The sequence below is a fragment of the Pholcus phalangioides genome, unplaced genomic scaffold (assembly GCF_987345545.1).
Source record: "Pholcus phalangioides strain wild (caught in Gottingen) unplaced genomic scaffold, Ppha-v1.0 ptg000015l_1, whole genome shotgun sequence".
Classification (NCBI taxonomy): domain Eukaryota; kingdom Metazoa; phylum Arthropoda; class Arachnida; order Araneae; family Pholcidae; genus Pholcus; species Pholcus phalangioides.
In genome coordinates this window covers 65,884,115-65,909,063 of record NW_028301608.1, presented here as the reverse complement: position 1 = coordinate 65,909,063, position 24,949 = coordinate 65,884,115, and the positions used below count along the sequence as shown (strand labels likewise).

At 38.1% G+C, this 24,949-nt stretch overlaps 1 protein-coding gene across 1 annotated transcript; it reads left to right on the top strand.

The window, feature by feature from the left end:
* The first annotated feature begins 1,413 nt into the window (after nt 1-1,413).
* On the top strand, nt 1,414-24,935 carry LOC149076542 (immunomodulatory peroxidase-like). Its single transcript, XM_089244123.1, has 14 exons — nt 1,414-1,562; nt 1,895-1,998; nt 2,926-3,037; nt 4,888-5,153; nt 5,250-5,468; nt 13,475-13,630; nt 15,001-15,111; nt 15,219-15,323; nt 15,406-15,604; nt 17,258-17,549; nt 17,922-18,124; nt 20,501-20,676; nt 21,755-21,851; nt 24,802-24,935. The coding sequence occupies exons 1-14, from the start codon at nt 1,537-1,539 to the stop codon at nt 24,872-24,874; spliced, it is 2,139 nt and encodes a 712-aa protein (XP_089100249.1). The 5' UTR covers nt 1,414-1,536; the 3' UTR covers nt 24,875-24,935.
* Nucleotides 24,936-24,949: the final 14 nt, after the last annotated feature.

Here is a 24,949-nt window from a genome sequence, read left to right as displayed (position 1 = left end):
TTAATTTAATCAGCAAACCTTTCTGCTAAAATCATTTTACACTTAACCGTGGTTAGTTTATCAGCCTCGTCAACGTGTTAGTTCTGGCTCCCAATTTTTTACGATCTGGCAACTTTCGCTACCAGGATCTCTATCAGACCTGTAATTTCTAGTGAATTCCAAACGGCTGGATAAAGATATCCATGTCTCTTAGTGCTACTCACTCGGCCGCCTGGTGGCTCCAAGAGGGATTCTAATATCTTTCGTGACGTTGACATGCAGTGGTTCTAAATCATGAGAGGCATTTAAACAATAACATTAATTTACTGAAATTTCATAACCATCTTATAGCTGAAATCGGTATAAATATACAGTGATCCTCGCTACAACAATGCTCAATATAACGATAAATCCCTCTGCAACATTTTTTTTTTTTAATATTGTTTTGAATTGCCTAGTCTTACATTGAACTCCTCGATACAACGATATCCTTTATACGATAAATGTCTCTATAACGTTGTTTTTTAGGATACTTCGGGACTGTTATAACGATATTTTTTTATACAAGTAATTCATTCAAATTACCTGCAATATAATTTTTTATAATTCCCCACCAGGTTTTATTCTTCCGCGAGTGTTTAATAACATCGCTATTTTGCACTATTTACCCTCCCCTCCGGAAAATGTTAATGAGGTCGCCGTGAAGAGCTTTTTCCGGTGTAGCATACAATAATATTTTACAGTAAACACCTTTACGGAGTGGAAACAACTGAATTCCAATCAACTAAGTTAATTGGATTTTATTTTTTTTTCGCGAATAAATACTTATAACCGCTTCAATTCAGAAGTATGTACATGTGTGTATTTTCATTTTTATTAGTTATAAATGGTTTTTAATGACTCTCTTCCAAGTTAAGACCTGAAGTACACACACATGTGTGTACCTAACTCCAATGATCTTAGCAAAGATATCGACCCAAATTAATTAATTAATTTAAAATTCTTTTTAAAAAGAATTTCGACATACAATAACATATGAATAAATTTTTGTGACATACATCAACCAAAACAATTTTTTTTTTAACTTTCAGTTTTGGCAAGGTTATGTGCATTTTATAGTGGTAACTAACAACGCCAATTCAAAAGAGATGCCTACAACAGTATAAATTTGGTAGCTCCTGATGAAAATACTACCTACCAAATGTAACGATAACCCCTGTACAACGATATTTTCTCTTGGTTCACAAGAGAGTATCGTTAAATCTAGGTTTCACTGTATAAAAAAATGAGGGGAAACAAATAAAGTTCAGTTTCATCATTTTATCCAGGGGTTCGGGCTATTAAGGCTATTTTCTGAAAATGCAGTTCTTAAATATAGGAAACTGGACGTGATTCAGCCGTTACTCAGCCAAACTAAATGCGCCTAGTATTTATACAAACTGCGGAGTAGAGGCTGTTGCAGTACCTAAGAGCCCTGATCAAAAGGGGATCAGAGATTGGAACTTAGGATACGTAGGGCTTGGATCCATTTACGTTGTGATTGGTGACGATTCTGCCATGAGGGTGGAGATTCGTTTAACAAAGTAAGTTATAGTTATTTAGCGTTTTTTTCCCATGATTTTTCACTCCTTGTGTTAATACTGATTACTCCGATGAGCAGTTCGACATCGGTTTTGCGTTGCTGGTTGATTTTTTTCTAACCAAACGTTGTCCATGCTTTGTTGCTGTCGGACAATTTTAGCTAATGCTGTTTGATTTTCATAATTCAAATTTTAAAGGTGAACGGATTAAAAACTTAGTTGATTTGAAAACTTGCTCTGAATGCAAGAGTGGGATGACCGAAGAGAATGAAGTCTAAATTATTCTGTAACATTTGTATTCAATTGCAAGAACGTATAACTTTATCGTTTTGTAGATTCTGGTGGTTATTTCTGACATCTGTATTGATATGGCCAGTTGCGTCGGAATCTAAGCAATCTGAACGAGTCTACTCCCCGAACGATCTGGATTCGTCGAATGGTAAACATTTTCGATACTATCTTTTCAACAGCGGATTTCTTCAGATACAGCGCGAATACGTCTTTGGTAATTTACAAATGGGAAATCTACCGTTTATCGGTTATTTTTAAATATTGATTTTTAATATAACATTTTATACATAATTTAATTTTGAAATTTCTGCTACTATCAATATTTTAAAAATATTTGAACTAGATATTTATTTTTTTAATACTTTAAATTTTTAAATATAGATTATTTTAAACTCTTTTACAATCCTATGTCGAGGTAGAACCGGCATCAGGAAAAACTGGTACTTCGTTACAACCCCTTACGATCACAGGAAAGCCCTGTTGGTTTTGCTAAGAAGCGAAATTCGCAAGCTATACAAAAAATGCAATAGCTAGAATTGAGGGACCTTCCTCATTGCCGGAGGAGAAGCTATAAAATATACCACCGAAGTATACCGGAAAAACCGCTGGACATCAAAGGGGATAGATATTGATATAGAAACAGCAGTCTTTTCTTTCAGCTCCTTGTATAGAGAATATAACATTTGAATTAATTGATAAATATCGCCTGGATACTTAATTATTTTGAGCCGCAATTATTTGTTGTAATTAATATAAAGACAAAAATTGACTCAAACTCTGCCCTTTTTTTTAATAAAATACTTGTTTTATATTTGAGATTTCACGTGAAATGAGTTTGGATGAATATTTTCTGAAGCATTCTTGGAATATTTTTGACGTAAGTTAATATTATGCTGGTTAAAACTTAAAGGTATAAAACAGATCAGAGATAGGTTTTTTTTCTAATTCATTTTCAAAGTCAAGTGAATTCAATGCAATTAAAACTTGATCATTGGATTTTACTTTTTTTCACGGTTTTGTCACTTTGATCGTGCTAACTTCAACATTGAATAATCTTGTTTTCTCTTATCAATAGAAATACTAGACGCTGCCGATTTCCTGCAAGAGATCCATACTCCGACTTCGAACGTAGCGTATATCCATCAGTTATCTAGGTCTTTTCTATCGGTTACTAAAGAGCTGATAAGGTAAAAAACAATACATGTATGCGTCGGAAATGCTATTTACGAAAATGCATCTTTCGCTTTACGCGATTTTCAGACGTTAGTTTTTAGGAATTCCGACCCGCAAAAATGTTGTCTAACTTAATTTTAGTCCTAAGTGGTCATTCAAGTATTAATTACGTCAGCATCGATTGGGAAAAGGGTGTTTCCGATTTCCTGATTTGATGACGGAGGAAGGGGGAGGAGGGGTTGGATGATGCTTACATCACCAATCACCCTGTATAAAAAATGAAATATTCTTAATGGCATATTACTCGGTGCGCCAAAAACGAGAAAAACCTTTCGCTAGTTTGTGGGTACCTGAACTAACGTTCACCCTATCGTTAAGCCCCTGCAGAGCCACTTTAGTGATCTCTAAGTTTTTCACGAATTCAAGTGCTCTGGCACTGTGCCACGCGTCACTCAAGTAATCCGTAGTTATGCCTTAAGTGATCTGGGAATGTACCGCGGGTAACTTTAGTGATGTCGAACCGCAATGGGGCTGCTTAAATGCTCTAAAACTGTGCCACATGTCTCAAGGGATCTCTAAATGTGCCGTGGATCGCTTCAGTGTAACTAGGATTTTTGCCGCCTGGGGCAAAAACATTATTTTATCGCCCTCTCCCAACTTTACCGAATTTTAATTTTCCCACCTAAAACTGCCGCCCCCAGTTTCGGCCCTGACTTGAGTGATCTCAATGTGCCACGGGCCTCTTAAATACTCTGGAATCATGACACTGGTCACTTTAGCGTTTTGGCACATTTAGCGATCCGTAAATGTGCCCTTTAATTCGTTTTTACAAAATTAGGTTTGAGGGGAGCAGGCCACATCAGAACCTCCAGTGCCACATTTGGTCTGCGTGTCAAAGGTTTACCATATATGGCTGAGGACGAGTGTCAATGAATTTCTTAAAGAGAAAGTTCTTAGCCTTCAAATAGCATTGAAATTATCAGAAATGGATTCTTTCGAAATTTCAATTTTTTTTTTAAATATTTTTTGCAATAAAAATTCTTGATCGGGGGAGGCGGCACGAGTCCCTCCCCACGTCTGTTTCTGATCCCACCAATATATGTTAGGAGGGGTGCAGAGCTGACGAAATTTTGCTGACACGGGGTCATTTTTGCTGCCTTTTCCTGTCAAGGCGGGGAGGGGTCAGAAATGGCTAAACATTTGATAAAAATGCATTAATTTTGTACATTAAATTCTCGTACTAATATTGAATTTAAGTGCCAAGATATCATTTCATATTTCCACTAATTTCACTTCCAAATTATGTGCCCCCAGGGTATGCCTCGCATCCCAGTGCTTTGCTTCAATCTAACCACCATCTTCGATTAGGTTCCCACTTCTCTATGGCCAGGTTTATTCACAGGCCCATTTTATAGTAAGCTTATTTTGTAAGATTTATTCTCGCTGGAGATAATCTTGGATCTGTATCGCCACATCTGAATTTTCTAAATTTCATGTAACTTCAACCGGAAGTGTTGATCTGAATTATATATTTTCGCTTACTCGAAGCCCATGTTAATGAATTAGTCGTAAAACTATGTGCATATTTCTTAATCGGTGAATGTGAGTACAGAGAGTAATGACATTAGACCATGGTCCCCTTCATAGGGGTGTTTAGAGCTGCGCCTGGAGTTAAACTTGTGAAGTAAAAATATTAGGTATTATGGAGAGGTGCCTAAATCTTGGCAGGGGGGGATACAAAAGATGCAAGCCTAAAAGCCTCTAGAATTAAGGGGAGGGGTGCACCTGAGGTATTCAATTTCATGTTTAGAATTTTATTAAAAATCAGAGTTTAATTTAATTGTTTTAATCTATTTGTATCAAGTTTTTCGCCACGTTTCCGAAGAGAACCTGGCGTCGAGGCGAACATCGCAAAAAGTTTGATTACTCTGCAGAGGTTGGGCCCTGATGACGTGTCTCTGGTCCTCAATGATCGCGGAATAATTACACCGCCTTCTCATGGCATTATCTGTGACTCTCCGTCTCTATCGTACAGAACCATGGACGGAAGTTGTAATAACCTCGCTCAGCCGTGTTGGGGAAAAGCCGAAGAGCCTTATCAAAGATGGATGCCGCCTGATTATGCAAATGGTAAAACCATAACGTTTGTTATACATATATTCAGATTTTCGAAACCTTAAAACTCGTTATCAAATTTCGATTTTATTTAATTTCCATCTTTTCCAGGTATCGATGAACCACGAACGGGTTTCGACGGATTTCCTTTACCATCCCCTCGACTGATCAATCAGCTGGTATCGAACGAATTCGAACCTAACTCGGAGACTGTTATACCTCACTTGACCAATCTCATAGTTACATGGGGACAATTATTGACTCACGATATTGTCTTGACTCCAACCGCTACCATTAAAGTCTGGGACGGAGCAAAAATTACTGAACAAAGTAAGATATCAAGATATTTTCGGCACACCTATAAATATCCGTATCTTATTTGCATTTTCCTTGGAGATTTTCGATTATAAAGTATGTGACGACCAAAAATACTTTAACCCTTTAAGCGGTTTTTATCATTTTCCTGATCCGCATTATAACTACCTCATTGGAAATCACGAAATCGCCCCACCTTATTTTCAAGAATTTTTCCCAATTCAGCTTATAAATGCTTTCCTCTCTAAACGATAAACAAGGGAAAGAAAAAAACGATCGTTTTGTTATCTGTGCTCTACACGATACTATATCGAAAGGAAAAGTCTCTCCTCCCCACTTCTGTTATAAGACTTTGAACCCAATGGCAGTTGATTAATCAAAAGTTGGGAAGTGTTATCAGAAGACTCAACAGAGTATGCGGGCTTCAACCAGAAGTTTTGAGAAAGTTTTAAGAACCAGAGATATATCCCGGGATTTCCGCTGTAAGGGTTTAAAGCTTTTACAAATTCTGATCTTGGGCTCAGCTATACTTACTATTCATACAGTAACTTAAAATTGCGAGTATCTGAGCATAGTGAGCATCGCACTTGTGCGAAAAATTACTTCCGATTATTGTTAGGATTTGATATAAAGATTAATGCGGATTGTAAAAAAATTAGTTTACGGTATCGGACTAAGTTTAAAATGTCATTTTGGAAGCAAATATAGATTTATTTTTATAAAAGCAGTTTTTGTTTTGTTGCAAAACGGGCCTTGTTTTGTTTGACTTTTAGAACCGAAGATGCGTCCAATTTAGTGTTTTTACATACAAGTAATCCTTAAATAAAAACTTTGAATGCGTTTTACAAAGAATGCTATTTATCAGATCCAACATCTTAATCTATTGACATTTTACTTGAGTTTGAAACATGACTTCTAAAAATTTAGATTGTATCATAAAATTTTAATGATATTCTGTTACATATCGTTAACTTTAGATTTTGGTTCATAACTTTCTCATTTTTCTTAGTCTTTCATACGCGATATGTAGGATGAAGTGTAAAAAAAATTAAACGGATTTGGGTGTAACTTGTGAGCTTACCGCACAATCCTTTGAATTTTTGTTCTTGAACTGCATCATTACTAGCTGAATGTACTGTTCAAATAATAGTTCATAGAATTTTTTGTAATCGTGTTTCGAATATTACGTGAATTTTGCTTAACATTGGACTTAAAAATGACTTCCTCATACTAAATGGCATAGGTAGTCCAAAATTCATTGTTTTCACCATTTTGAAACCACTTCCTACCAAAAGTTAAAAGTTCACTCCAATACCGTTTTATGGAAAAAGTGCTAAGAAATGTAGTCTATTACCTTAAATGATTTATTTCCTTTATTCAAATCGCGTGACTTCAAGTTTTAAGAAGTTGAAGGATGAGATTATCACAGTACCTGGAACGACAGTTTGTGACAAACATTAGATATTGCTACTAAAGAAAAGTACTAGATGACATTTAGAAATTTTTATATCCGAATTAGCTATATATATAATGAAACAAATGCCAACATCTTACACGTTTCACGTAATTTCTATTTCAAATTATTTCTCTAAACCTGGCTTATTGTTCAAGTCGTAAGGAATAGAATACTTCGAAAAAAGCCGAGCTTCGTAACTTTTCTATAATCCAGGTCGTGGTTGCGTTTGTGGCCCTCGGCATGGTGTGTCTGGAGTGCATCGAGGTACAAATCTGACAAACAATTTTGTTTCTGCGGGTCCATTTCTGTGGCTCCTGTTCAGTCAAGAAGAAAAACTTATTACTGGTATGAAATGTAACATTTTCAATGTTTCGCATCTGGGAGAATGTCAATGCTTATATAGGAAGTTGCCAAATCTTCTGGTCGTGGAGGGGAAGGTAAACAAACTGCATCGCTCGTTACTAAATAAGGCAGATGTTTCGTGAAAATTACTAGTTATAAATTGGGTGCAAGGGATACACCAGGTTTGGGGGAGGCACAAGGAATTTCTTAGACATTTTTTCAATTGCTAACTTTAAAAAAGCAATTTAAATTTATTATTTAAAGGTATTTTCTTTGAAATTTTAGTTTTTAGCCCTTTAAGCGGTTTTTAAAAAATTTCCTGATTCCGCTTTATAACTGCCACTTTTGAAATTGCGAAACCTTCGCTGATTGTCACCTATTTCCGAAATTTTTTCAATTACGAGCTGATAACTCTCCCCACCAACAAGAAAATTTACTCCGTCCATCACTTTTATTTCCCTCACTGATACAAAAACACCTGCCATGACGTGTGGCTTTCTAGGAAGAGTTGCTTTTGAGGAAAAATCTTTTATACTAAGCGCACATATTTCTTTAGTGCAAGTTCGCCCACTGGCGATTGATTGGAGGGGAAATGGAAAAGATGTTTTACGGTAAATACTTTCAACGCGTTTATAAAAGATGAAATTATTCGAAAATATATTCCGGTGGCCGAAATAAAGCGGATCAAATTTGACGAGATAGCTCGGGATTGCTCCTGAAAGGGTTAGATATTTAAGAGCATTTTCAATTTTTATCGTCTTTGGGGGGGGGGGGGTGGCCGGCGCCTCTCCCTGCGCACGCCTCTGATGACTAGTACTGAATTACGACTGCCTTCGGGCGATTTGTTTGGGTTTTCAACTCATTCAATACATTATTAAACTTACGAGATTGAATTCCTTCCATAGCGGTTTCCTGTGTATAGCCTCCCATTTTTCTTTGGGTCTTTCTTTTTAGGAGTGCTGGGTGTCGTGGCTTTGGAAACCTGCCGTTTCCTGGAAACATGAAATATTTTATAACAAATTAGTTTTTTTAATTAACCCTTTAAAATGTCCTTTTTAATTTTGCCGCCTGGCAGTCGAGTAAGAGATCTATCCTTAAACTGTGCAGTTTGAGATAGAAAACCCGGTTCAGGCAATAGTAAAAAAAAACCTTATCAAGACAGATAGGGATCTTTTTGGAATACGTGAGGATCATGGTTTTTTGTTGTAAATTAAGGTTTCTTCCCAGAATGTCAGAAGGAATGGGTTTAGGAAGTGTTCGAAAATGAAAATTCACTTCACGAAATATCTGGGCTTGCCATTGCTATAAAATAAGGTATTAAGGAGACTAGACTGCATATGTTCACGCGATATTTAAAGAGTTAAGCCCTGTAAGATTTACGAATGTGCCAATTTTTTTTTAATTTATATTTTAAGGAATAAGAATTGGTAAAAAAAGTAAACACTATTATACATTGTGAGAAATTCAAGTTGCTGTGCAGTCATGTAGGTATCATGATGGCCACATCACCTGGACTCGTGTTTCATATCTGTGCACAGTGAAGTTGGTCAACCGGTTCGCTGTGAAAATTCGAGTCGGCCACTCCAAAAAATTTCTCCACAGAGAGCAAACCCACAGCAACATGTTATTCGTGCTAGGGTTTCGACATGTGTTCTCAATAAGCGGTCCTCTATAAACTCCCGATGGCATGGTGGTAAGACGTTCGTCTACCACCGTGAATGCTGTGGTCCCGGGTTCGAATCAGAGGGAGAATATAGAAAAGATGTCACCAAGCTAGTTAGGAAAAACCACCAATAGACAGTGCCTTCATTTCCAATCCCTCTCATTACAGTAAATTGCACTATACCGATATAGCCAGAGTTGGAGTTTGAAGTAGTCCTCCATAACAGACACTATGTACTCTAACCGTTTCCGAGTTATAGTGGATAATCGATTATAGGGGAAAATGCGTAGTGTCTGAACAAACCCAACTTTTGAATTCTTGAAAAGCCTACACGCAAACCAAGCACATATTTGGAAAGAAAAGGAAAATCCTATGAGAGAAGTGACGCGAGTTTCTTCGAAAAATCCGGATCTCGTAGTGAGTTACGAGTGCCGATAGATTGTCAAAAATCGAATTGTCGCCGAAATTTTTATTTGCCAGTCAAGCTAACTGTTCCAGTCAAATTTACCAAAAACTTTTTTATTCCAGCTTTCGAAAGGGCCTACAATGAACCGTATCTGTGTTCTAGTTCGGTAGAAACTTAGCCCTTTCGTTCGTAAATTACTGTCGGCGTTGGCATCAATGTAACTGAATAAAAATTGATTTAAAATGAAGGAAACTTCAGTTCACGAAATGAAGCGAAACTTTGACATTTTTGAAGTTTCCTTCATTTTGAATTTTTATTAAGTTACATTGTCATGGTGTTTTATCCCCCGCCCAAGCTGTTTTTAATGCATATTTTTGGGAATTTTTACGAAAAACATTAAGACATACAGATTAATGTCCTCTATGGCTCTAGGACAGCTTTAGTTCATATCTTCAGAGTATAATAGTGTACAAAAAACAGTTGTGAAGGAGATCAGGAAGGACAGAACTGTATGAAACTAAGTACAATAAAGTCTCGGCATCAACCAAAAAACTGGTAGATGCAAAAAAAAAACAAATCTCAGCTTTGAAAAAAATGAAGGCAGCCAATATTAAAAACAATATTTTTCATGGAAATTTCAAGTTCTTTGATCAAAGTGCCCGGAGGCACTTCAATGAGCGTGTGCCAGTCAGATGTCTGATTATTACCAAGGCCTACGTTCTGCAGAAAGCATTCCCTAAAAATTGACCATTTAGGACACGTAATTAAGAAATGATTGTTAGATTAAGATATACATGTAACTTTTCCAGCACATACACACGTTCTTGATCGTAAAAAAAAAATTGAAGCAAGTAGTTAAATACTATATTTTTAATGACATTTCTATTGGACCATAGTCTCATCATGTTAAAAGTATCAAGTCCCCCCCTTAACGAGTTACACTATTGCAGTTTCATATTTGGTAATCATTTGTCATTTGACAGTAAAATAAGTTTAAATAATTTCTGCAAGAACTTTGCCTACGTTTTGTTCGTTTATGCTTTTTCAATTCAGTGTTTTGTACTGTACAGCAGTGTTTCCCAACCTTTTTAATGTAAGAGGATCCTCTTTAGTGAAGGTCAATTTCCCCACGAAATCCTAAATTTCTTTTATGATTTGCACATCATGAAAGAAGTGTTAAATTTCACAATGCTAAATGTGTCCTTCATGCAATAATACTAAATGAAAATGGGGGCTCCCCCCACGGAGGTCCGTGAAAAACACTTGCTTTAGTTGTGCTGTTTCAATCTCCATCTGTGGGAAATTTTACTACCCAGTGAATTTGTACCGGAAGTGTTAGCGTGTGTACCCAATTCTGGCTGCGTATCTAGTATGATTTCTCAGTGCTGTCATCTGTATCTCAGAAGTGAAGTGTAATGATTGAATTACATTTGTACCTGTTTGAAGGTCTGGTGACTTTTCAAAGGGGAGATCGGCTCGCATTCGCGCCTTGAAGTTGGAACCACAGAAATGGTGTGACGACGGTGGGGTTTGAACCCGGGACCTCGCGAGTCGGTCAATCCACCACCACAGTGGCCGTTGAAAAACACTGCTATACGGTGTATGTTTCGTGCAATCAAGTTGCACATATGTCAAGATAACTTCATAATGTCTAATATTTTTATTCTTGGACCTTTCTATAGCAAATTTTTGAAACTGAACAGTTCAGAAGTGCATAACATTGAGTAATTGCCTGTACTTCGAGGTCAGAAAATATGGATAAGAGCGGGTTTTGGCATTAAAAAAATGTTTTTGATGGTATGGGTGGTGGTTGGAAATTGGTATTTATATAACGGCTTTTTTCTCTATTATTTGACCCTCTCCCTTATGCAACATTAGTCTGTATAGTCGTGTCTACTGTCCTTCGTGTAGTATGTTGAGAAAAATGTACGCTCCACTTAATGCAAGATATACTGAAAACTGGCCGTTTATCTAGAGATAGATATTTGGAAAACTTTCATCTCTGCCCTTACCGCGACGCGAACCCGGGACCCGCGGATGCCGGCCGAGTGCTCTACCAACTAATTTGCACTCCAAAGAGATTATAAATGGTGGATCACTCGGTTGGCATGCGAGGGTCCCGGGCAGTGCGATCCGAAAACAATTTTAAAATTTGAGGAGTGAAACTACTCTTCAAAGACTATTTTTGTAAAACGCAGGGTATTCATTTCGTCAGTGAGAAATAACTTAGAAATTATCTAAAATTTTGAGTATTTCCACTCAGCAAAATTTGGAGGAGCGAAATTGAATTTGATGCGTATTGAGAAACCCGGATTCACGTCCCGGCAGGGGGCAGAGATGAAATTTTTTGCAAAAATAAATCTCTACGTAAACAGCTCGTTTTCAGTATACCTTTTTACTTTGTCTAGGTTTTAATATCAAATCTTTTAAAGTTGTCGATTTTTCCGCAATTTCTGTTTGTGCATAGTTTCCTGACAAGTCGTTGTACAAAGAAAGTATGCTTACATTTCTTTGACACTTGAATCCGAGCTCCTCCCGTACATGCTTCCATTTCTCATAGGGTATTTATTTCTGGGATCTCTGAAGTTTATTCCAGTTTTCCTGCAAAAAGTCAAGAATTGGTGTTAATTTTTTTTTCTTCTCCGAATGACGAAGAATCGAATTATTGTCATCCTACCCGTGCGTGTCATTAATTTTATTCTTTGAAGTGTAGGGAATTTAGATCTGATAATCTGATCTCAAGTGTTTTTTTAATGTATATTACAATAAACGTGAAAACCGGTTATTGTACCCAATCGCCTACCCTTTTGTTAAAATTGATCAATTTCCCCAAAACTTATCACTTATCGGCTCTATACCCTAGCGTCATTGGTAAATTTGATAAATCTTACTAAATTCATCTCGCTTGCTGGTTATTATGCATAACCCTTTCAGAAATGAGCATTTATTTGGAATTTTTAAAAAATGCATTAATTTCAGTAAATCTGCAATTTTCAAATTTCCAATTTTTTTGGGAAGAAACTAAATTATTTCGTAGAATTTTTTTTTCTCTGCCAAGATGATGCAGGGTATATTTTTCATTTTTCCAGAATTTTATTGCTAAATTTTATCTATTAAATCGCCATTCCCAGAAGCCATCTTCAAGTTAAACTTTCAGGGGTTTAAGTGCTGCCCTTTGATAGTCTCAAAGTTCATGTTCACCAAATTTCTAACTCAAAACTTACGAAAGCCTTTAAGTAGGGGCTTAACACCCCTGATGTAAAAAAAATTTACTGAGGGAAAAAGCAACCTACTTTTGTGGCACCAGGGTCTGAAAGTGATAATCGCCATTTCGTATTCATAAATGATAAATCTGTCCTATTGCCGGGATAAGATTTATTAAACCAAATTTTATGATCGTGCCCCAAAATTATGAACTTCCATTTAACATTCTTAGATTTAACGAGTTCTTACAATTTGTGTGCATACAATCGAACCCTAGTCCCAGTATAACAAGAATTATAACGGATATATTTAACTGATTCTACAATATGGCCCCGATATAACGAATTTGCCCGAGTGGAGTGGTGGTAAAATGCTCGTCTATCACCGTGAAGATTGCTGTCACGGTCCCATGTTCAAACCCGGGAAAAATTTTAAATAAGAAATTTTTAGAGTCCTGGCAAAATTTTGTCATACAGGAGTTGCGATTAACTATCTATAAAGAGTTCGTTATATTGGTGTCAGACTACTTTTATCAAACGTACTAGACTCATTTGGGCATTCCTTATTTATCTAATTCACCAATTATACTAGGGTATTGTGAATAACCACCGGTAAAAATTTTTTTTTTTTTAGTACATGTATCAAATTTTATTAACTTAGATATTAAGCATAATCGCCGGAAAAGTGGTTATCAAAGTTGCAGATGATTGGCGATTATCATAAAGCAATACTCAGTATTATGGTTACAGGGTGCTTATATAGGTTAGGAACAAAACCTATAACTTAATAACTTTTATTTGCAATATTTCAGTTATCGCGAGTTTGGGTGGATTTACAACGAAATAGAACACACACACACACACACACACACACACACACACACACACACACACACACACACACACACACCTCTAAATACTTTTGAATTGCACGCTAATTTTACATTTCAGGAATCCAGTGCTGCAAGTCGGATGTACTGCATCCAGATTGTATGCCACTAATGGTCCAGTCTCAGGATACTTTCTACGCACGAGGGCATTGCATGGAGTTCGTTCGATCATCTGCATATGCGCACAGACCATCATCGTGTTATCCACCGGTTCTGGGTAAATACCTTTTCTTATTTGCGGTTAATATATTTGTTTTGGGAAAATGCTAAAGGAATTCTTTCTTTAGATACTTTGTTACATAAATGGTCTCTGTACAAAGGACCGGTCCGAGAAATTTTGCTACCGGGCGAAATAATTTTCTGCCAATCTTTTGGATAAGGCTATTTGAAATGTCTTTTTGACGTCTATCACCCTAATACAGCGAGTTCCCATAGTGTCACGACACCGGGAATGGGAGAGGGTCACCCTGTTAACTTAGGGCAGTAGTTCTGCCAACCGTGGCTTCCTTGCTGTGACATCGTTTATCTGCGGCTCCCCAGTAGTCTATAAAAACGAATAGCTTCAAAGCACTAAATATATAATCATTAATGTCGACAGCTCACCACAAAGTCCTTCTCAAAGCCCACAATTTGAGACACTAATCTAATCTCGTAGAAAAGACCGACACTAAATAACCCAAAACTTTAGTGTTTTTTTGTAGGAGTCAAACTTCGCACTAATACAGTGTCAACGTTTCTGGTACTATTTTGGGCTGTCAAATTACAATAGGGAAATCCGGTGAAAACAAGCAAACTACTAATATTTTTGAAGCGTAGTGAAGACTTCTGCAGAAAAATGGCAAAGCTAGTGGCTTTTTATGCCACCACGTTTGCAAAAAAGTCTGTCAAATGATTGCGACACCTACGGAGAACATAGTTATATAGCAGTGATTCCGAAACTTTCTTCACCCGCGACTGACTTCCTTTTGTCAACGTTCATCCATGGCTCCCCAGACATTATCGTTGGAGCCGTGAGTGCTCGAGCACCCACGGTAATTTATGGCATGGGTCTGAGCACCCTCGGAATTGATTCAGAAACAATTTCCTACGTGAAGATCAAGACAAGCACTTGCAAGTTCCAAATACTTCCCACGCCCCATCCACCTGAAGTCTAACAAAGAACCAATGAACAGACACGTGATTTAGGCCTGTCTCTAGTATGGTGTTAATCATCGAAAGAGGCGTTTGTCGGAAGATGAACAAGGAATCCAAACTTAATGAGGAAAAGAAGTAAACTGGAAAAATATTGGTAATGAGTGGAAAGATCGAAAACAACGAAAAGGAACCTAATGCCTGTCCAGGCTGGAACTTTTTGTAAGTGCAGGAAAGGTGTTGAGATGAATTATATAAGAGTTGAACAGTATTTCAACAATAAGTGTCGTGTTTTACGTGCACTTATTTTCACTTTCACTTTTTCTTATGATTTCGATGCGTAAAAATTTCCGCGAGTGGAAACAAATGTTAAAATATTTCCTTATGCCTGGTGCCGGCCCTGCTGTACATACTGAATTTGTTTCAAGAAACCTCTTAAAGGAAAGTGTTTTTCAGGTCAGAGTAGAGAGCAAGTAAATCAAGTGACGTCCTTTATTGATGCTTCCGTGGTGTACGGTGCATCAGCCAAAGAAGCGGCGACACTTCGAGAATTCGAGGGCGCAGGAGGTGGGTGAAGTCCTTGTTTCTTGTATCTTCTGTGCATGACTTATTTTCTATAACTATTTTTCATGGATGTAATTAATTGAGCGTATATTGAATTTTGATTTTAACAGCAAAGCTGATCATGGCGGACGTGTTTGGGAGACAGTACCTACCGAGACGTAACGGGACGTGTAAGACGTCCAGAAATTTCTGCGACAAGAGGTGTTTCCTCGTCGGTGAGTAAATTTTAATCAATATTTCGTATAAACCTCCCAAAACTTTATAAAAACTGGCATTTATTTATTTACTTTATTTCAGGAGAGAAGCGGGCGAACGAGAACCCGGCTCTGGTGGCGCTTCACACTTTGCTTGCTAGGCACCATAACAGACTTGTTGACAGGCTGCGACCACGAGGGTGGGACGATGAAACGCTTTTCCACGTTGTCAGGAAGATAGTCGGAGCTCAGATACAACACGTTACCTATAACGAGTATTTGCATCTGGTTCTGGGTGACAGGTATTTCATGATTATGCGCCATAACAGCGTTTCTCAACCTATTGTCTGTGAAGATGACAGGTGGTCCGCAGGAAGATTTATTTTAATTGAATGAAAAATTATTGAATTGTTTGTACGAATATTACTAATCAGTTAGAGTTCAAACAAGATAAATTGGAACTTCACATACTTAGTGACCATATTTGATTGGGGAAAAAATTCGCAATGAACAAAAATGTATTTTTCGTAAATAAAACTGACCAGCGTGACCATATTTCAGTAAAGAAAAATACGGGAAGTTGACTCAAATACGGCAAAATATGGGCCAACTCAGAAAAATAAATTATTGCTAAAAAATACATACGGGTAGAGAATAAAATTTCATAAGAAATTGACAATGTAGAGTGCGGAGAAAACGAACATGACCAATAAGTAACATAAATTATAATTTATGTAAAGCACATTCTCTCACGATTTCAGTAGATTACATATTGAAACAAGCTTTATTGCAAAAATGGAACAGTATAAAAACAGTCGACCGAAATAAAGGAATGTTTCGTAAACTACCAGTCATGGTCATTCCACTCAAAGTTTGTCCGTCGAATTGTCATTTTTATGGTCCTAGAGCTCAAAGGTTGGGAAACGCCTTTGCGCTATAAAAAAATATGTACGTTTGACAAGAAACCCCTATGAAAACCCACTAACTCTGATATAACTGCACATTTTCCGTCGCTTTAGCTTCCGATTTAATGCTGTTATTTTTTTATTTATCACACAACCCAGTAGCAACCCATGCACTTACCCAAAATTTCCAGAATTTTGAAGCTCGCCACATTAATGGAATGTTCGTCTATTCTATTTGATGCCTGAAAATAAGATTAATTACATGTTCGCCACTCCGACTTCTCATTAAGGCGACCCGTATACGGAGCATTACAATATTTCCCGTTATTGTCATTTACGATTTTTCCTTCATAAAAAAAATGGTTTCCAGTCTTTCTCAATGAAATTTACTTTTCTCAATTTTTACTATAATCGGGAGAGGTTATTTACAGAATTTATAAATTTGTCATCACGAATATGACTAAATATTCATCTCGCGTAATTGTTGCCATGTTAATTTTTTTCCTCGTGAAATAAGTTTTGAATCACGGCACTTTTTCCTCTTTATCGCGGTATCTCTCTCCAGGAGCTAAGGGTTTGATTGTACATAGCAATCTACAACTGATTTATTCCGACATAGCCACCTCTTTGGTGAACCAAACTGTATTCAGCTCATTTGATTTTTAATACGTATCCAGTAATACTTGTCAATTTCAAGTAGCAATATTTTTGGTAGCAAGAATTAGTGTCATCTCTTATCCGTCCCCCCCCCCCCCACAATTTCTTGCATTTTTCTCGATCATACATGGTCATTCCATCGGATACAACCAAATGCTGTGCATGAAGTAGATTTACATTTTTCTTCGAAAAGGGTTTTGAAACCACCAACCTCGGTTGTAACAGCAAAAACTCCCGTGAAATCTTCAATGCAGTTATAAGGGTTTGATTGTACATAGCAATCTACAACTGATTTATTCCGACATAGCCACCTCTTTGGTGAACCAAACTGTATTCAGCTCATTTGATTTTTAATACGCGAGTATCTGAATGTATTGATTTTATTTTTTTCAGACTGATGGACTTGCTGAAACTGGGGGTGCCATCACAGCAATATCAATATGACGCGAATCTCGATCCATCAGTGTACAACTCGTTTGTCGCAGCTGCGTTCCGATACGGTCACAGTATGTTAAGCGGCCGACAAAAGAGGAAAGGTAAAAGGTTGGTCGGTAGTCCGGCTCTAAGTCAGGACTTCTTTTCTATGGACGATTTCTGTGATACCTCGACCGACACCGTGACGAAATTGTTGGTAGGACAGGCCGAGCAGAAGGCTCAGAAAGTGGACGCTATCTTCACTAAGGAGGTGAGATGAGATCAATCTAAATTCAAAAATCTTTGCTAAATTGGCTAAATCTGTGCTAAAATCTGTTGATTGGACTTTCAAACCGAGCCTATCGCATGGGCAGTTTTACTAGTTGTTCTAGAAGGGCTGTTGTGTGGGTACACATTTATACGAGTGCGTATCTAGTGTGTGAATTTTTCATTGATATGACGTGCTCGAATGAATGGCAGCAAACTTATCTTTTAATCCCGGCCATAAACTGTTTTTATTCCTGGTCGTGAAATTTAATGTTTACAATGAGTTTTCATATTGATTCCAGTATATCATATATACGATTTATTAATATAGTATTCTAATTTTTTTCTGAAGCAACTAATATACTTGACTTCCCAGGTGACCGATCACCTCTTTGCTCCCAGTCCCGATGGCCCCGGTCTGGACCTATTCTCACTGAACGTGCAGAGAGGACGCGATCACGGCATTCCATCGTACAACCGCTGGCGAGAAACGTGTGGGCTGAGAAGAGCGATTGACTATCCTGACTTGCGTACCGATATTCCAGACGAAATCGTCTCGAGGCTGCAATCTGTTTACGGGTACGTAAACAATTCTCATTAAGTGGTTTTTTCCTTCAGAATTGTACTGCAATTCATTTAAAGCCTTTATTTCATTTTCTCTGTATAACGCGAATTTTGCGTCAAATAAGAAATTTGCATTAACAACCGAGCTGATGCGAATCATATACCACTGCAATATCTGCAGCTGTTTGAATAGCCATAATTTGGGAAAACTAGTTTAGTTAAATTTAACTGTGTTAACTAATTTAATTATAAATACAAATACAACGCCACAATAGGCAAATTGCCCAACGAGGTGGCTGACTTAAAAACATCATGGATCCCCGAGCCATTTTTTTGTAGGCCCTACCTCCTACTACTGTGATCTGCATTGGTCGTTTCAACATTTCTTCGCCTGCGTCTACAGCCGACGTTTTATGATGCTGCAGGCAGTTTCCACGCCATGTGTGGTTTTTACTGCGCCAATTGATATATAATGCATAATTTAGTCATTCAAATGCTTCGAAATTTTGTTGCTGTAACCGCAATCGCTGGGGTTTTTCTCTTCATTCCGAGCGCATATGCAGTAACACCTAAATCTCAAATTTAATTCGCATTCATTGATTATATCTGGTCTCTGGGGGCTCGTACATCAGTTACTTTCTGACCACCCTTTATTTCGAATTATTTGTAGCACGTATTTATATTCCAATGCACCGCCTTTTTTGGTACCACCTGGAGTGGCAAAGATCGAATGTTTTTCTTGTACGGTTTTATGCGTAGATCAAGAATGTGACAGCAATGTCAAAGCGGTAGTTTTATGTGGAAAGATTTTTTATAGTAAGAATTGGTTTTCTCTCTCTCAATTTTAACTTTCTGTACAAAAGATTTTTTCTACATGGAATTACAACTTGGACATTGCTATCACATACATTGATATACACATAAAACCGTGCAAAAAAAATGGTGCCACCAGGAGCAATAAAGGTTGAGCCCATTTTCGAGTGTGGCTCCATGGACTAATCGTTATCTTTGAGATTGGTTCCATATCTATATTCTCTCTCTCTCTCATCCAAAAAACAATCAGTACGGCGCTGCGGTCGGCAACGCCTATATAACACAAGTGTCTGGCATAGTTGTTAGATCGGTTACTGCTGCTACAATGGCAGGTTATCGAGATTTAAGTGAGTTTGAACGGGGTGTTATAGTCATTGCACGAGAGATGGGACATAGCATCTCCGAGGTAGCGATGAAATTTGGATTTTCACGTACGACCATTTCACGAGTGTACCGTGAATATCGGGAATCCGGTAAAAAATTAAATCTACGACATTGCTGCGGCCGGAAAAAAATCATGCAAGAACGAAACCAACGACGACTGACAAGAATCATTAAACGTGATAGACGTGCAACCTTCCGCAAATTGCTGCAGATTTCAATGCTGGGCCATCAAGTGTCAGCATGCGAACCATTCAACGAAATGTCATCGATATGGGCTTTCGGAGCCGAAGGCCCACTCGTGTACCCTTGATGACTGCACGACACAAAGCTTCACGCCTCGCCTGGGCCCGACAACACCAACATTGGACTGTTGAGGACTGGAAACACGTTGCCTGGTCTGACGAGTCTCTGTTCCAATTGCTTCGAGCTGATGGACGTCTACGGGTATGGAGACATGAACCCTACATGTCAACAGGGGACTGTTCAAGCTGGTGGAGGCTGTGATGGTATGGGGTGTGCAGTTGGCTTGATATGGGACCCCTGATACGTCTAGATACGACTGACAGGTACGTAAGCATCCTGCCTGATCACCTGCACCCATTCATGTCCATTGTGCATTCCGACGGACTTGGACAATTTCAGCAGGACAATGCGACACCCCACACGTCCAGAATTGCTATAAAGTGGCTCCAGGAACACTCTTCTGACTATACACTTCCGCTGGCCACCTAAATCCCCAGACATGAACATTATTGAACATATCTGGGATGCCTTGCAACGTGCTGTTCAGAAGAGATCTCCACCCCCCCTCTTACTCCTACGGATTTATGGACAGCCCTGCAGGATTCATGGTGTCAGTTACCTCGAGCACTACTTCAGGCATTAGTCAAGTCGTGTTGCGTGCGCGCGCGGGCCCTACACGATATTAGGCAGGTGTACCAGTTTTTTGGCTCTTCAGTGTGTATATATATTTTTTTATTTTCAATAACTAGCTATGTCTTTTTCTCCCGGTCTTATTTCCCTCCCCTTCATGTCCACAAAGGAATTTCACATCTCGGGATTGAGACCCACTGCTCCAAATATTAAACCTTTTTTTGTTCAGTTTTAAGATTCTCGATGAAATTCGTGTCTGTAAACGAAATCGACGAGCGCATATATATAATTTTAACGGTAATTTTTACGGTTTTCATTTAGAGCTGGTAGAGTCGATGATATCGACCTTTACGTGGCTGGTATAGCAGAAGCACCAGTTAACAACGGTATCCTCGGACCGACATTCACTTGCATCGTGGCAAATCAATTCAGGAATTTGAAGTTTGGTGACAGGTTCTGGTACGAAAACCTTGATCATCCAGGAGCATTCACCCCAGGTATGTTTTCAGCATCGTCTAGATCAGTGATCGGCAAACCTTTTTTTTAAGAAGCGGGCCAAAAAAATAGCGGATCGGACATTTCATACTTGGACTTTTTATGCTTAGAAATGAAGAGATGCGATTTTTTCTTTTTTTGAAGACTGTGACGGTATCATTAGAAATGAGGCAATAATTTATCTTTTTTACAACCGTGAAAAATGCAAAAGTTTTCAAAATCAAATTATATTTAAATGCTCGACACTATTTGACTTGTGTGCAAAAAGCACCCCTTAAATTTTTAGAATACTGGAACTACTTCATCGTACATGCACCACGTACATTCCTCTACGGAATTTATAACGAATTAGTACATGCCGGAATGTACGTGTTGTGAGCCTAACGTGAAGTTTAATGCTCATGTATAGTGCGGTCATCTGCCATCAACTTTCTGAGTAAAGTGTAATGATTGAATAATTGCTTACCGTTGTGGGCATGTTCTTTGGCGAGACTTTTTAACGGAGAAATCTGCTCTCGCATTTGAGCCTCGAAGTGTGGAACCACAGAAAACTGAATTTCTATTAGATCTGTGGCAGGCTAGGTACAACCTCCAACGGGCCATAGTTTGCCCATCACTAGTCTAGATCGATGGATGGTTCTTCGAATTTCATTATCGTGAAACATCAAGATTTTAAATTTAAACATTTTTTGGATGATAAATGTTATGCCGAAGTGAACTCTGAAAGAAGTCATCTGATCTGCGCCGGGACAAGAACTCGGGCCCTCTTGCAATCCGGACAAGCATGCTTGCTATCTACACCACTGGAGACACTACCCTACTTTCCTTATTTCACGCACTGTGGAGTGAGGCGATAAAATAGGAATTAGTGGCCTCTTAATTTCAGCCAATGGTTCTCAGGATGTAGATGGTAGCATGATTGCCCGGTTTGCCAGAGGGGCCTGGGTTCGAGTCCCGATGAAGACCAGATGAAAAAAGTTGAGTTGCCCTCGGCATAATATAAAGAATGTTTCCTTGATATCTTTCGCTGAAAGAAAAGCCGCGTATCTCAACTTTTTTAATATCATTTACTTATTTCAGAGCAACTGAATGAAATAAGGAAAACTACTCTGGCATCGCTCATATGTGAAAACTCTGATGTAGACAGATTACAGTCCCACGTATTTGTAAGCGAAGGGTAAGTGCTTTGGAACATTTTTGAGAGAAAAGAATAGGTTATAACAAACGTGGATTTTCATATCCTACAAAAGTAGTTTCTCTTTTTTTTTGTAATACAATAAACGATTCAATGACTTTTTAAATGGATTTTTTTTTTTTTTGTCAAAGCATAGTAAAACCCCTTTTGTGGATAACGGTGGGACAAAAATCGTTCATAAAAGAGGGGTGACCGTCAAGAGGTTTCACTGTGTCGGTTTATAAAATTTAATTTAAGAACCACGAATGAAGATGAAACGAAAAAATTTGAGTTGACCGATTTTCTACGGATTAGTATTTGAAGAGTAGGCTATACACGATCTGAGCTAAAAGGTTGCAAACGTAGGGGGCTTAAATCTGGGTAAGGCGGCTAGAAAGGAAGGCACACTTTAGTCTTCCACATTTTGAGCAAAGTGCTTTTTGCCGTTCCCAGCGTAGGTAGATAAGGGGAGGACAATCGCCTCCCCCATTCAGTAAAAACATAATATTGACATAACGGAGGGTGAATGTACATCCCGCCTAACTACAGCCTCGCAACCCCCCTCCCCCTTCCCAGGAGCTTGTATCCGCTTATGGCAGGGATCCATGGAATTTTTTTGTGTAATTAGAGAAGCCCAGTGACGCAAATAAGTACATTTATAACAATACTAGGTGATACGGAGCTGGGAACAAATCAAGCTTGATTCGCATCTCCTGGCTACAATTGTTTGTACGATTCTTCTCGGAAGACCCAGCTAATTAAGTTTTGGTCAGCACTTGTAGCTCAAGAATCCCTAGCTGTAAGAGGATTTATAAGTCCCATCTCTGACGCTTCTACGAATCAAGTTTGGTCTGGTTAAATAGAACTCTAATTTCCCCTGGCTGTTAATGGATCTGAACGACCCATATCGGAAGCCATGTGACCCAAGTTTGGTCTTATGGAGTTTAGTTTGGTTTATTAGTTTGGTTAGCCTGGTAGTTATCCATAGGTTAAAAACCCCTGGCTCATGGGTTCCAAGCCGGACAACAGGAAAAGAAACGGCGATTAACGATAGACATCACACGCTTAAAAAATGCGGTCGAGTCAGCCTGGGGATCCCTAGTTCGAGGCTTTTAAACCTCTCGAAAGCCGGGATTACGCTAAAAAATGTGATAAAAGATCTTTTGCATAACGTGAAAACCAATAACCGTATTAGTTACATTTTTAAAGTTTTATAAAAAACTTTATTAAAGTTTTTATAGTGTAAATCCCGACTTAAGTATTCCGGGTCACGATTCAAATACAAATGTTAGCTGGTTCAAAGCCAAACAATGGAATTGGTCTGTTCACTTGTTTTGGCTGAAGACACTTGAAATATAAATTTTTCTTTGAGAAATTTTGTTTGAGAGTCGTTGGTTTAGACACCTCCTAATTATAGTGAATGTGAAATTTATTTTGTTCTAAAAACGATTCTTCAATATCACTTAACAATTCCTTACCGACAACAATAGTTTCTCCAGTAGTAGTCATTGCAACAATGCATCCTCTGAGACATGCTCCCCGTAGGCATAGCCAAGTAGTTTTTGCTGAAATCGGAACGGAGTTTGAGAATGAGTTTCGTTTTGAAAACTATTCATATTTTTGATATCGGACCTCAGTATAACGTCTGATTCTTAAGCTTTCCTGGCCCTATGTCTAGATGAAATCAACGTTTGGAAAAACCGGTACTTTATTGTTACAACAACCCTCTTACGTTCACGGGAAGACACCCGTGAAATTGTCTTGGCAAAATTTATAAGCAAAAAGGAGATGGCTAGCATCGGTGGGGGGGGGGGAGCTTTCCTTATGTGGGGAGGCACATAGTACCGGACCAGAAAACCTCTGTACACACAAAGGGTAAACGTCAACCCGCTTATAAAATCTTTAATAGTCTCGATAAGCATGATTAGCAATTTGGGCATACTCGTCATTGTCCTTTTGAGCTTTTTATTCGGTCCCCGAAGATGACTTTATACGGAGGTCTGACTGCCTAAAAGAAACGGGGGATGGGGTATGGTCACAGTAACGTCAAGATTCAAACTTCTAAACCTATTTTTCCTATTTCGATATTTTTCCAGTAAATGAATGAAATAAGGGAATTGCATCAGGGCTGGACAAATCCCAGGCTCCAAACCGCCATGGTGACTAAATTGGTATTTGAGCCAAAATTTTTGTCTAGTTACCAAATTGAGGGCTGAGAGCTGCACAAAATGTTTGGAATTTTCAGCATATCAACATGAAAGGGCCACTGTGCCATGAAAGTCAATAAGCACTGTTTTGGACATTTTCAGTCGGGTGAAAAATCGGCAGTTTTTTTTTTAGGAAATTTTTTTGCAATTAGTCCAGCCATGATATACCATAATTTAGTGTGGATGACCTATTTTACCACTTCATGTACAAGCTTTTGGGAACAAATTCGGATTATCTATTTGACAAATCGGCGATAAATCTGCTAAACCTTGTTCTAACCACACCTTACAATAAAGGGAAAATATAAGGGGCCAAAAAAACTTTCAACCTCACCCTACGTATTCTCTTAATTTACCTTTCTACTATGTAGATGTGTGTGGGAAAGAAAAAGATCCTTCCGTACAATATAAGGTTACTACAAAGCTTGGAGCGATGCTGGAGAGAGGAAACAGAACTTGTTTGAATTTATTTCACTGGGGTTTAGACGCAATATTACGCCCGTGATTAGTAAAGAGGTTAAATAGTTATAAACAGTTTCGCGATGTTGTGAGGAATAACTTGGGTATATTTTATGTTAAAATGTTAAGTTAAAATCAGAATTTTGAAGTAAGGATTAATCAACTTTTCCACCATAACTAATTTTTTTTTGAAAATTCTAAACTTGCGTAGTTTGCAATTTAACCTTATCTACGTAAATCATTAAACTAATTTACGTAATCTGTGTTTTCTACAAATTTATTTGCAGAATGAATAATCCCAAGTTCTCCTGTGGCGCGATCCTCAGAAGGCATGGGACGAACTTTGATGCCTGGAGCTGATTAGTTTTGAAGTGTTATCAAAGTGTAATATACTTTTTTAAAAATAAAATGTTGCTAAAACTGTTTTAAAAATTG